General features: G+C 43.6%; 2 protein-coding genes across 5 annotated transcripts in view; both read left to right on the top strand.

Annotated features, from left to right (window-relative positions):
• Nucleotides 1-9,833, top strand: part of SFMBT1 (Scm-like with four mbt domains 1) — a 64,207-nt gene extending 54,374 nt beyond the window's left edge. For all 4 annotated transcript variants that reach the window (XM_021410051.1, XM_021410049.1, XM_021410052.1 and 1 more), the window contains 5 exons: nucleotides 1,305-1,480; nucleotides 2,249-2,427; nucleotides 2,612-2,857; nucleotides 3,349-3,477; nucleotides 4,324-9,833. In XM_021410051.1, coding sequence (XP_021265726.1) covers nucleotides 1,305-1,480; nucleotides 2,249-2,427; nucleotides 2,612-2,857; nucleotides 3,349-3,477; nucleotides 4,324-4,464 — 871 coding nt within the window. In that variant the 3' untranslated portion in view covers nucleotides 4,465-9,833. The remainder of the gene's footprint in view (nucleotides 1-1,304; nucleotides 1,481-2,248; nucleotides 2,428-2,611; nucleotides 2,858-3,348; nucleotides 3,478-4,323) is intronic.
• LOC110405104 (musculoskeletal embryonic nuclear protein 1) overlaps nucleotides 10,653-12,809 on the top strand; it is a 35,606-nt gene continuing 33,449 nt past the window's right edge. The window contains exon 1 of the mRNA XM_021410055.1: nucleotides 10,653-10,856. Coding sequence (XP_021265730.1) covers nucleotides 10,685-10,856 — 172 coding nt within the window. The 5' untranslated portion in view covers nucleotides 10,653-10,684. The remainder of the gene's footprint in view (nucleotides 10,857-12,809) is intronic.

Here is a 12,809-nt window from a genome sequence, read left to right as displayed (position 1 = left end):
GAAAGTAAAAGTACATACTACTTTGAAAGCTTATCAGGCTTCCATGGCATTTCCACGCAAATTTCTCAGTGGGAGATGATTTCTCTGAAGTTAGGTTGTAGGAGCACTCTGAAATGGTCTGGCATGGAAGTCTTTCTACGGTAGCCTACCCAAAGTGCTCCCTAGTTTTCCTGTTGAGTCTTTTGGGTTGGAGCTTCTTTGCAAGATTAGTCTGTGGCTAGGAAAAAAGCAATGATCATATTTGCATATATCCAGGTATTCTCTTACAATCTAGCAGTAGCCTTGTAATTAAGTCACCGTATGTGCATACTAGAGAGTAGATTTTCCCAGTGTGCAATAACACAGACTTTACTGTATGGTTTTGATTGTGTCAGTAATTATTTTGCTGGGTTGATTTCATGTGTGAAAGGACATTTTTCCATACATTGAAGGATTACTCTGTATTTAGATAATAGGAAGATCATTTAAGAGTTAATGCAAATAAATACGTGGCTGAAGTGGAAAAAACCTTTTTATTTGTTTCATTGAAGTTGCTGTGTGCTTCTTTTGTCACAGTGGTGAGAGCTAGGATGTCTGCAGTATGATGATATAACTCTCTTTTTTCAGTGTATCACCTAGATATTTGTAGGCCTGAGACATCCCTAATAAATATCAGCATTTGCCAATAGCTGGACTGGGAGCAGGAATGCTGCATGAGATGGCAGATAACTCACTGTGCTGCTCTGTCAGTGTTGTTGCAAGGCTGATAAAGAAAAAGAAATGGATATTTCTTACTTTGAAGTCAAACAGGAGGAATATGTGGAGTTATGGCAAGTGAGTGTCCTGACAAATTGTTCAGCAGTTAGATGAAAGCTGATTGGAAATGCAACAGTAGTTCAAGTGTTTGCCATAGTATGCGCATAGAAAGGCTGACTAGAAGCTGTATGCTGTTACCTTTTATTAGCCAGTTTGGCAGAATTCTAGCATGAATTAGTATGCTCAGCCTTGGGTTTTAGGGATCATCTGTCCACACCACAGTGTGGTCCCATAAAAAGAACCCTGTGAACAAAGAAAACAAATGATCTGAACTCTGGGATAGTCTTCTCAGAGGGTATTTGAGAGTTAGTGGCAGGCAGTGTTTGCTATGTTTGGTATGCCAGCTTTTTTTCTTTGCTTGAAGATCTGTCATAAGAGCCAGAACTGTCTGTTTCCTGGACTTCCCTTGAGACTGTTCTTAAAGCAGTGTTCTTACACATTTTCACTGAAGTACTTTTATCCTGATAATTAGAGGATTCCTGAATTAATGACGACATTTTCAATGTTAGGTACAAAGGGAAGAGCTACCGTGCAACTGTGGAAGTTGTGAGGACAGCAGATCGGGTGGCAGATTTCTGCAGGAAAACATGCATCAAGCTGGAATGTTGTCCGAACCTCTTTGGTCCTCAGATGGTGTTGGATAAGTGTTCAGAGAACTGCTCCGTCCTGACAAAGACTAAATACAGTGAGTAGGCAGGGGCTGTCAAACTGAGGTGGGGCTGTTGTATAGGGGTGTTGTATTTTGCTTTTGCTCTGGCTTTGGCTCCAGAAGGAATCCAAAGTACATTGCTTTGCTTACGGAAGGAAAACCTTGAGCGCTGCACTCACTAGCCTGCAAAATATCTGCACCAATGTGTAGGGCAGAAAAAATTAACTTCATATTAAATGGTAAAACTGTGGATTAATTTGTTGTGAGATTAAAACTTTATCTTCTTAGGACAACTTTTGGGACAAGAACTGACTCTGATATTGTAATTTAAGTGGCATTGTAATTGCTTTTACCATTTTGTTGTGGAACAGAATAAAATACTTTCAAGCCCTCTTCCTAGCTTTTAGGTTTTTTAGGTTTTTAGCCATTTGACATTGTGAGAACAAAGAGTGCATTGAGGCCATGTTTAAAAACCGCACAAACATCACAAGAGACATCCGACAGTGGATTAAGTCTGTAGCTGATGATTTTTTTTTTTTTTATAAAATCTGATCATCTGGGATTTCTCAAAGTTAAAGAAGTAAATCTCCTGTTACTGGGCAAATAAAATGTATTAGTAACTCTTCTTCCTTAAACCAAATTGAAGAGGAAAATATAGATGTATTCATTCAGAAGTTTTGCAGAATTGGGATTTCTACTGGGAAATGTCCTGCTACTGGTTTTCCAGTCCTGATGATGGACAAACATAACTAGTGACATTGAAGGTGCATTTCAACATGATGCTCCTTTCTTCTGTCCTGGTAGCACACTATTATGGAAAGCGGAAAAACAAGCGGATAGGTAGGCCTCCGGGTGGCCACAGTAACTTGGAAGTAGCCATGAAGAAACCAAATAAAAGACGGAAGAGACGAAAACATTTTTTTGTTCATAAGAAAAAACGTTCTTCTACTTCAGTGGATAACACTCCAGCTGGATCTCCCCAGGTATGAGACTGATGACAGCTTTAACAGATATGGTATGTGATCATGGACCAGCTTCATTTGAAACAAGAAACTGTTAGTTCCTTATAACTTCAGGTTGCAGCTGACAAGTGGGTGACTATTGTAGTTTTTTCTCCTAATCTTCCCATGTTTTATTTTGTTGCTATGTTCTTTTCCCACTATCCAGGGCAGTGGAGGAGAAGAGGAGGATGACCAGGATGAGGTAGATGAAGAATCTCTGACTGGGGATAGTACATCAGAGCAGCAAGATGAATTGCTTGAGGAATCAGAAGTATCAGAGAAAAAGTCACTGACATCCTCTCCTACACAGAGTGAGCTGTCTCATTCTCTGACTCAGGACCGAGACAAGCGGAAGAGGAAGTTTCGGACCTTTTCTTTTTCCGATGAAGAAAACAAGCCTCCTTCGCCAAAGGTAATTCTGAACATAGATTTGTGCCCTTGCTGAGGTGTTGGGCAAGTACAAACATCTTGGAAGTATTAACCAGTGTGTGTTTTTATAAAACGCTCCATTATCCTATAAGGGATATTGTGAAGACGCAGTGGAATATTTAAAAACAATTTTTATTACAATCATATTACAGGATTGTAATGAAGACTAAACAGAAGGCTGTAGATAGTAGATAGAATGGGGAGCTTTTCACTTCTCAGCTGTTGGTGCTCCTTGGTTCAACTTGAGCAGTGGCTTGGACAAATCCTCATTTTTGATTTAGTTTACTGGCTATAAGTATATAGTCTCCAACTGCAGCACGGTGCTGTTCTGAACATCTGTGCCAACCGAGGAGTATAAGAAATTGGGAGCTCTCATTAGAGCTTTATTGGATAGCTGAATGTTTGGAGGGTGGGATTGTTGGTCCATGACATATACCGTATTTTAGTTCTTTTTGTGGTGGGTGGCTTGTCTAGGAAATAAAGATTGAAGTTGCTGAAAAGCTGCAGCTGGACAGCAACCCTCTGGAATGGAGCGTGGCTGACGTTGTGCGATTCCTCAAATCCACTGACTGTGCACCACTGGCGAGAATTTTCCTCGACCAGGTATGATTTTCTGTTAAAACACTGAAGCTGTTACTTTGTTATTAGACCTTAATAATGAATCACAAAAAGGAACGAGTTTAGATTGCATAACAGGTTTTTGAGGGGAAAAAAAAGAAAGCATGCACAGCTTTCTGCAGATTGCAGAGGAGACTTAAGTAAATGGCCACAATTGTTCAGGTTTCTAAGTTGTCAGTGAAAGAGATTTTAGTCTGTGGGGCATCAGGATCCCAAAATTATAAGAATACCTAGAACTCAGCACTTGGAAGGCAGTAGCTAGTTTTCTGGGTTTTTGCCCTTTCTGTTGATGTCTCCAGATGATGTTTTTCATTCTGCAGGCTGACTGCAAGCATCATAGTGTTGTACACAACAAGTGAACAATTTTGTGTTGAAGTATTGTACATTGTACAAGAGTACAAATGTGTCAAATCATGCATCTTGATTAAAATTTACCATAAAAAAAAATCTAGTACTGGAACTGGTGCTGAGTATGGTTTGTGATAGACGTTACAGAAGATGTACTTTGTTTTGTAGAACCTCTGTTTCTATACAACAATACAGAAGTTAGGTAAAATGATTTTCAGTATGAAGATTTTCTTGGTTTCTATTGTTAGGTGGACTTAAAAAATAGCATCTTGTAAGGTTCTGTCCCTTAGCTAGTGAATATGAGCTGACATTTTAAGAGAGGAGTTAATTTGTTAGTGAGAAAGATAAGCTTTTAAGCTGGAGTAGAATAGAAGAAACTGCTAATTCACAAATGGTCATGATTCTGAAATTACAGCAAGTCAAAGCTGAAAGGAGATGGAGAAAAAAATGCAAAGTCACTGTGGAGATTTTGTCTTCTGACAGGAAATTGACGGCCAGGCACTGCTGCTGCTGACCCTGCCGACCGTTCAGGAGTGTATGGACTTGAAACTTGGGCCAGCTATTAAACTTTGCCATCACATTGAAAGGGTTAAACTTGCTTTTTACCAGCAGTTCGCTAACTGAGAAGCAGTCAAGTTGAAGTGAACCTTTGAAGCACAACCATGCTCCTTTCTCTCTATCAAGGAAAGCCAAATAAAGCTGAACTGGCAACCTAGGAGCATCAGTCAACCTCCGTTTTTCACTTTGAAGAAAAGACAACATCTGGAGGAAAATGCCAATGCAAACACAGGGGCTACTCTACCAGCTGCCAGCTTGGGAACGCAATAGTCTCTTGCTCTATGGTTCCCTTTTTTTAATGTATTTTTTATTGATTACAGAAAAGTCTCCTCTGGTGGGAAGTGACATTTCAATAGTTCTGTTGGCACAGAACTTTAAAAGGAGAAACGGATCCTGTTTACGTTCGCATGCAGGCTGCCAGAAATAACCTTTCTGTATTCCTGGTGATTCACAGAATCTCCATCCCTCCCCATGGACGGACACTTGCTTTACCACAGCACTGGCTTTGGAATGTGCTTGTTGCACATTCGTTTGTTGAGTATTTTGATGAATTTGTTCATTGTTAGGACAGCAATGTGACCACAAGGTTCTGAATGTACAGTATAGCAAGAGTGTGATTTGTTTCTTGTTCTGTTTAGGGTTGTTTTGTCTTTGTTGTTGGGTTTTTGTCTTTTTTTTTGTTTTTACTACCTCTGTGGCCTGAACAGTAGAAATGGTGAACTAAAAAGGGAGGGAACTACTTCTGGAAAATTCATAGGTAGCTGCACAGCAGTCTCTCTTCTGTAGGCATGTCAGAAATACAAAGCAGTATAAGCATATAGAGCTTCTGTTCCAGAGCTTTAGCAGGAACCTGTGCAGGCTTAACTTGGGTGTTACCTTATTCTCAGATGTCAGAAAACAATTATTTTGCACTTCTCTGGCAGATAGGCTATGGGGAAAAAAAAAAAAGGGAAGGAAAGAGAAAGAGAAAGTGCCTCTGCATTTTCTTTATTTTAGTTTTCAGATAAAGGATATTCTCTTTATTTTGCCCTTTAGAATTCTGTGAAGTTGTTTCCCTTGTCTTAAAGAACTGGGCCATGTAACCGTGCCTGCCAGAAGCATTTTTTCTTTGTTACCTGTAAGACTTCTTGGAGAATACACTAAGAAAACTGCAATCAGTGAGGACTGCAACATAGCTCTGCCAGTGTTTGCATAATGGAAACTATCTTAAGAACATGACTTTGTATTTTTACCTACTTTCAGCTTCTCAGGATCAGACTTGACGATGATGTGGGGGTTTGGGAAGGGCTTTTTGTGTTTTTTCTAGAGAAAAGAAAAAAGACCTGAGGGGCATCTAGTTTCATCAGTAGACCCACAGTAGGATGAACTGCTGATTTTAATTTTCAGGCATTAAGCCCAATCAGCCACTTGCTGTGGTCCTGTGCTTCACGCTTGAAGTAACACTGCTTATCTTACTTTCCATTAAAGATGTGGGAAATTTGCATCAGGCTTGAGATCTGCTTCACATAAGGATTAAGTTTCTGATGCTTTGCATTCATTTACTTTACCTGTTCTCACCAGTATTTGGAGGAGTGTGGGCTGGAGCTTTGTGAAATCAGGAAGTGTGCAGCCCTGGTCCTTTCTCCTGTTCATTTACCTTTTCACAGAAAGACCCTGGCATACTAAGACATTTGAGGTAGAAAGGTGCTTACTGCAGGGATTTCTTTAGGAAAGACGCATTTGCTAGTTTCCATGTGGTTACTCTGATCAGCAGATGAATTCAAGCTTCTCTAAGGCTTAACATGATAGGTTATTCTGGTGTTGGGAGCTGGAGATTCACTGAAGAGATCATCTTTAAACTTAGAGCTGAGTTTGCACAGTCTGTCTGTATCCACCACACATGCTGAGGGGAGTGACAACCAATGAAAACTGTTTCGAGTAAGCAAAGCTACATGACTCATTTTGATTTCTTTTGCTGTGAGCCCCTTAGAATAACTACCTCATCAAGGCAGAACTATTTACAGAAGTGCTAAAATCAGAATTTTTTTTTCCATGCCAGAGTCAAAATGTCAATGTCAGACAGTATACTAGCTCAGTATTTTTGAATGAGAGGGCAGGCAGTGTGTCATTAGTTTTTCTTCCCAGATTATAAGCAGAGTCTGAAAACAAAGTTAAACTGAAAACAAAGTGTCACTTTTTCTTCCCTGCACCACGTATATGACCAATAAAAGGATGTCTTGGCTCATGTAATCCTCCTGTACCCCGTTCCCTTAGTGCAAGCTCAGTGAGAAGCAGTTATGCCTGAAAAGTTTTGTTTTTTTTTTTTTTGTTTGTTTGTTTGTTTTTGTTGAAAGAAACCTTGTTTCTTTGCTATCTTGAGAAATTTGACCAACAGAAAACTTCTGGGCAGGAAGATGATGCTTTTGGATCATATTTGCCATTCTTCAGGGATTCCAGAATTCTCTTGCGTTGTTAAAGAAGCTGGTACCCAGCAGATTTATTTGCATAGGCAAGAGATGTTAATTCCAGATAGATGTCTTTCTGAGTAGCTGTCAGGAGAGAACAGACCTTAAAGGATAACTTAGTCAACCTCTTAACATGGCACCAGGGTTTAAATACAAAAGTCATACTTGTTTCTATTCAGCAAATTAAACAGTCAATTTCAGAGGTTAGTGGGGGACTTACTGGTCACCTTTGGCATGTCTTATAGGCTGGATTTTTCTGCCTTGTTTTGGGAGGCACTGACAGTCTGGTCCCAATGGGATCTGTTTTTGTTGTGATTTTCAAAAGGGATGTTTTCATTATTTCTGAAATGTTTTTATGCTGCACACAGGTACTGTACACTCTGTTTCCTGGAAGAAGATGCACTCTTTTACTGCTGGATTTTAAAAGGGATAATTGGGGCTTAATCTTGATGGGTGGTGTTTCTATACAACTGTTTCAAGTTTGTCTTTCTCTGTGTGTGGCAGATAACACAACCACACTTATATTTGTTCATCTTGCAGCAGTATGACTTAAATCAGCACACATGCTGCTTTAGTTGTTCTCTTTCTTCAAAACTGGGTTTTTGGGTAGCTCGATGCCCGAATCCTTGGCTTCAGGATTATATTTGTGTTTTACCAGCAAGAATTGCTGGGACTTCAGAAATTCAATTTCGCTTCAGAGGTTTGTGCTGTCCTCTACTGTTTCCATTCATCACAAAACATGACAAAGCTGAAGTCCAGGAGGAAGGCAGTAGTATCTTGCAAATGGCTTCATTACAATGAAATGAGCCCTCTACTGGGCCTCGTGTACTGTTAATATGGATGGTAAAAGGAGATGCTACTTAACTGACCCATTGATGGCTTATACTCTTGTCTGTCTGTCTCTTTTGTATGCATCATACAGCCTTGGTTTGCACATCATAGCTTTAGAAACCTGGTGGTGCCTCTGCCTGGCTCTCATACTATGATAAGCTTAGCCTCACTGGGCAGCAATATTTCGCTGTTGAGTTACTGCAGTGCGCAGAATCAACACAAGCAACCCATAAGAGAAATACCTGACCTCTAAAAATGTCATGCAAGGTTAATGTAGTAGAATGATCCCCAAAGGCATGAGGAGCTTGCTGTTCACCTTAAGCTGAAAGTGACCCTTCCAGAAGAGGAAAGGTGCAGCACTAAGCCCTTCTGCAAGTTGCTCTTTGAGAAAGAAAGAACGAAAAGGAAATTTGTTTGTGTGTGATGTAGAACACTGAGGATGTTTGAAGTCTCTTCTGGGATTAATGGAAACAGTACAGAGTTCAGAGTGGTTAGGATTACTTTCTTCTGTCAGAACTTTCAGCATTATTTTGTTGTTGCTTTAAACTTTGCTAGGGTTTATTCTTGATTCTGACGATGCTTTAAAGGAGGGAGTATTAAGCTGCTAAGTCCACAAAAGTGTAAATGTATTTACAGTAGATTGGACTGAGCACTCCATTCTTATGTATAAAGTACAAAAATGTGGCAAAAAGAGAGGTGGCTTGGGAGATTTTTGAATGTGAATAAATAGGCTTCAAAACTGTCAAGCTCAGATTGGAGACTGAATACTTTTGAACCAAACCAGTTGCTAGGGGAGAGGTTCTTAGATGAAGTAGCCTTACCAGAATGCCAAAAATATGACGATTCTATATAAAGCTACTCCTTAAACCAGTCTGTCACATGGTGGCAGACTGGTAACTGCCTACTGTGAGCTCAAATTATCGAAAAATAAGCAAGCACAAAGACATAGGCGCTGTCAGGAGACTTCAGATGTTGGCTGAAGGCTCCATTTTAATGGGATTGTGTGCTGAACCACCTTTCAGAATGCTGCTGAACTTGCCCAAGCATGCATATAGCCTTGTTTTCAAAGGCAGCCTTATGGGTGAAGGATTGCAAGGGGACTTGGGAACATCTGATACAGCAAGCCTCTCTACTGTTGTATGTTTTTGTTGTTGTTGTTGTTTGTTTTTTTTTAATGATGATAATAATCTGTATGAAATGTAGTGAAAACAACTTACATTTAGTGGCACTTTGTCTCCATGGTCATTTCTAGCTTCTTCAGAGTTGCATCTCTTGTCCCAAAATGCACCAGACAATAAAGATGGATTTTTTGATGGGAAGATGAAGTTCCCGTTAGGTGCAAAGCCATCAGTGTCTGGCTCAGCTTTAAGCCATGGGAGTGAGCAGGTCTTGCACTGACAAAACTCAGCCTGATGGCACAACGGTGGGCACGCGGCCTGCAGAAGTCCTCCAGCATTGCACAGTTCAAGAGGAACAGGCCTGCTGCTTGAGTCATGCTCAACTTGTGTGAATGAACAATGAGTTCTGGGCACAAATGGTTCTTGCCCACTCCCAAAAGTTGTTGAACACCAGTTTCCAAGAAACCTTGTGGAAAAATAATATTTCTGGAGGCATCATGTTTCTCCACTCGTCTTTGATTCCTTTTATTATTATTTCTGTTTAAAATAAATTAAATAATCTTTGTAGACAATCAGAGGCCTTTGGGGAGACTTTGCCCTAAGGGGTACCTGCTCTCCACGTGTGGGCTTGTTTCTTATACTAACTCATTGGAACTGATGCACTTTTCCTGTATTTTGCCTTTTTTAATTAGCTGCTTATTCTTAAACAAAGATTTAAATGCATATTGTGTTGTGTCCCTTCTACTTCTTTTTTTATCCTTCTTTAACTTTTAAATATATATATATATATGCAGTGAGACTGAAGTACTAAATGGAAGAGAAACATGAACCAAGAAAATATGCGTATTAAGTCCCACCATTGTTTGAGCAGGTGTAACAATTTAATCAGAGAATTTTTTAAAAAATATTTTGGATGGATATTTTGCTTGTTTTGTCTGTAAATAATGTACATAAGTTTGTGGTATATGACGGTTTAAAGTGGTTGTAAGAAAAATTAAAAAAAAGAAACTGTTATTGGTGTAGTTGTTAATGCACCAAAGAACGCTGCTGCTTCCTAGTGAGTGATTTTTCTGTCTTGAAGAGGTGTTGGGGAAACCGTACGTAGCATGTCCCAGTGAACGTGTAAGTGGGAAACACTGACTGCATAAACACTGCTGGCACCACGTCCTTGTTTGCAGCCTCTCTGGGTGGCGTGTGGTGCCCTCACACGCAGGTATGCCATGGCGCTGAGCCACCTGCTGAGGTAACTGATGTTTCACGGGATCCTCAAGGTCGTACAGAAGAGGAGGCAAAGCCCACGCAGCAGCTGTCTGTATCGCTGCCTTTCAACGTAAGGAGTCGCTGGGTAAGAGCAGACCGGCGCCAGGCCTTGCAGATGCTGCTGCTCCTTCCACGTGGGTTGCACGGTCTGGGGGAGGTTCGCGCTGTCCTGCCAAGTCACAACTCTACGGTGAACTGGCGTCAGTGCTGCTCCCGGCAGTCAGCAGCGGGTCAGCCCGGCAGAGCTGGCCCTCCTGCAGGCCGCACCCGCGCGCTCTCGCCGCTGGTTTCTCAGCTGCACCCCCTCCTCTTGAGCGGACTCCGTCCCGGGTTCAGGAGATGAGTGGGAACGGGACCGGGTTGACGAGGTTAGCGCTGCCTTTGAGCAGCTACAAATCCGCCGGATGTGCACAGCCTTCCCTCCTGACGGCGCCGCTCACCCCACTGCTCTTAGGGCAGCCGGCAGCCGGCAGCCCGCCCTCGGGCCGCGCCTCAGGCCGAGCCCCGCCCGCCGTGACGCAGCGGGGCGGGCCGCCGGGCGCAGGAAGCGGAGCGGGGGGCGCGGCCTCGGCCGCCGGTCGCGACGTCGCCGCCGCCATGCGCCGCTGAGGCGGGCAGCGGCCGGGCCTGGCCATGGGGGCGACGCCGCCCAACGGCAGCCTCGGCGCGGCCCTCAGCCCGCAGCCCGGAGCGGGGCCGGCGGCGGGGCCGGGCGAGCGCGGCTGCGAGAACGGGGCCCTTATGGACAGCTTCGGCATCTTCCTGCAGGGGCTCCTGGGCGTCGTGGCCTTCAGCACCCTCATGCGTGAGTGGGGCCGGGCCGGGCCGGGCCGGGCGGGCGGAGGCGGGGGCAGGGCCTCGGCCTCGTCTGGAGAGCGGGCCCCTGCCGGCGTAAGGGCCGCAGTGATGTCTTTCACGGGAGCGCCGTGCTGTTGCGGTTAGGTCAGAAGTCTGCCAGTGCGCTGTGTTTGCGTGCTTGAGCGTTAACAACCGCTAACGATCGCGTTGCTCTTAGTGAAGCTGCACACGCTGCTGCCGACTCCGCGTTACTAAGCCGTGGTAGTGGCTGACACATCGGTCAGCAGGGCCGTGCTCCTGCCTAGGGCCGCCAGCAGCTTGCCCGCGGGAAAAAACCTCCTGGAGTCGGGAATGCGTTCAACACGTGTGCGTGCTGTTGCTTGTAGAGTTAAGAAGAGACACGCAATCCTTGAGAAATGCATATTTATATCAAAAGAAGATGAGCTACCAGTGCTCTTTGTTAAGATAATATTTTTTTCTGGAGATGATATTGCTTAAAACTTGATGTGTTTTAAGTAACACTGGGAAAAAGTGTATGCACCAAGTGTGGGCTGGGAGCAGAGAAGCCTGGTTGTCTGCCGCACATCCTGACTTCATTCTGGTTAAGTATTTCTGAACCATGAACAATGAGGAGATCCACAGTGAGGTGCCTGTAATTGCGGGAGGTGGGAAGTAAAGTTGCCTGTCTTCATAGGCACTGCTGAGAAAAGGAGTCTGTTCCCGAAGGAGGTTGCAGCAAAAGCCTGGCAATTTGTTCTGCTTACACCGAAAGTGGAAGCAGAGATTGCTTTGTTCCAGTGTTGACAGAGCAGTGTTTTCCACATTTCTGGGGCCCCTCCTCTACTGGGAGGAGAAGCTGAGCCTCGCGTGCAGACCATCTGCCCTGGTAAGAGAGTGCTTGCCTCCCAGATAGGAGCTGCGTTGTGCTGGAAGCACTGCTTCTGTTCCATCTCCTGCTTTTGCCTTGCTGTTTCTGCCCTTTTTCTCATATTCTGGCCTGCTGTTCTAAAAACTTTAAAAACTGCTTCAGTGAATCCAGTAGGCCTTCTCCATGCTCCATGAGCCAAATTTGATGGGAAGGAGAATCAGGACCCCATGCTGGGGATAAGAGAGTGAGCACGACGTTGGCACCCCCATAGCTGTCCCTGTACCCATGCGGGGATGGCACAGCCCCAGAGCCAGGTTGTGTGATGAGAGCAGTGGAGAAATAAAAAGACCCATATGTTTGCCTTCAGGCTGAAGTATCTGCAGTCCTCCGGCTGTTAGGCACAACGGGGAGCAGTGCTGAGGGACAAGTGGCTGTGGCAGGGTCAGCCTGAGATGTGGCACAGCTGTTGGGTCAGTGACAGGCTGCCCGCTCACACAGCGTTAATCTTTGGCATGGAGCCTAACTGCTTCTCCAGTGTCCCTCTGTAGCAAGTTAGGGATCTGAGGACACGTGGCTGAGTGTCTGCTACTTAAACTTCCTCAGAAGGGGCGAGCTACTCACCTTCTTCAGAAGGGAACCCTGAAAGGAGATCTTCTGTCATTACTGGTGCAGAACCTTCTGTAGAAAAAGAAATGAAAAGAACATCAACCAAGATGTATTCTGGAAGTGTTCTTTATGCACAGAGGCAGTTTTCCTTTAAAAAATATTTGATTTGACATCTAAACAAGAAGTTCTGATAAATGGGTAAATCAAAAGGTGACCCCAGCTTGCCCTTCTCCTGATGGATCTTACCGTGCTTGCATTCTGCTGAATAAATAAGTATTTTTTGTGGTTATGATAGGGAGGAAGACTTTTTTGTCCCTCATTACTGGATATCCATCTACAAATGAATGAAGGACTGTTCTAAGGCAAAGCTACTTAATATTTGTCATTCCAGTTTGGTACTGTTGTGTGTGCACCTGCCTGGCTGCTCTGACATTGCACTCTCAGCTCTCCTCCAGTGGCATATGTTGTCCTCCAGGGTCCCACCAT

Source organism: Numida meleagris, chromosome 11, assembly GCF_002078875.1.
Source record: "Numida meleagris isolate 19003 breed g44 Domestic line chromosome 11, NumMel1.0, whole genome shotgun sequence".
Classification (NCBI taxonomy): Eukaryota; Metazoa; Chordata; class Aves; order Galliformes; family Numididae; genus Numida; species Numida meleagris.
This window is presented reverse-complemented; position numbering and strand designations above follow the sequence as displayed.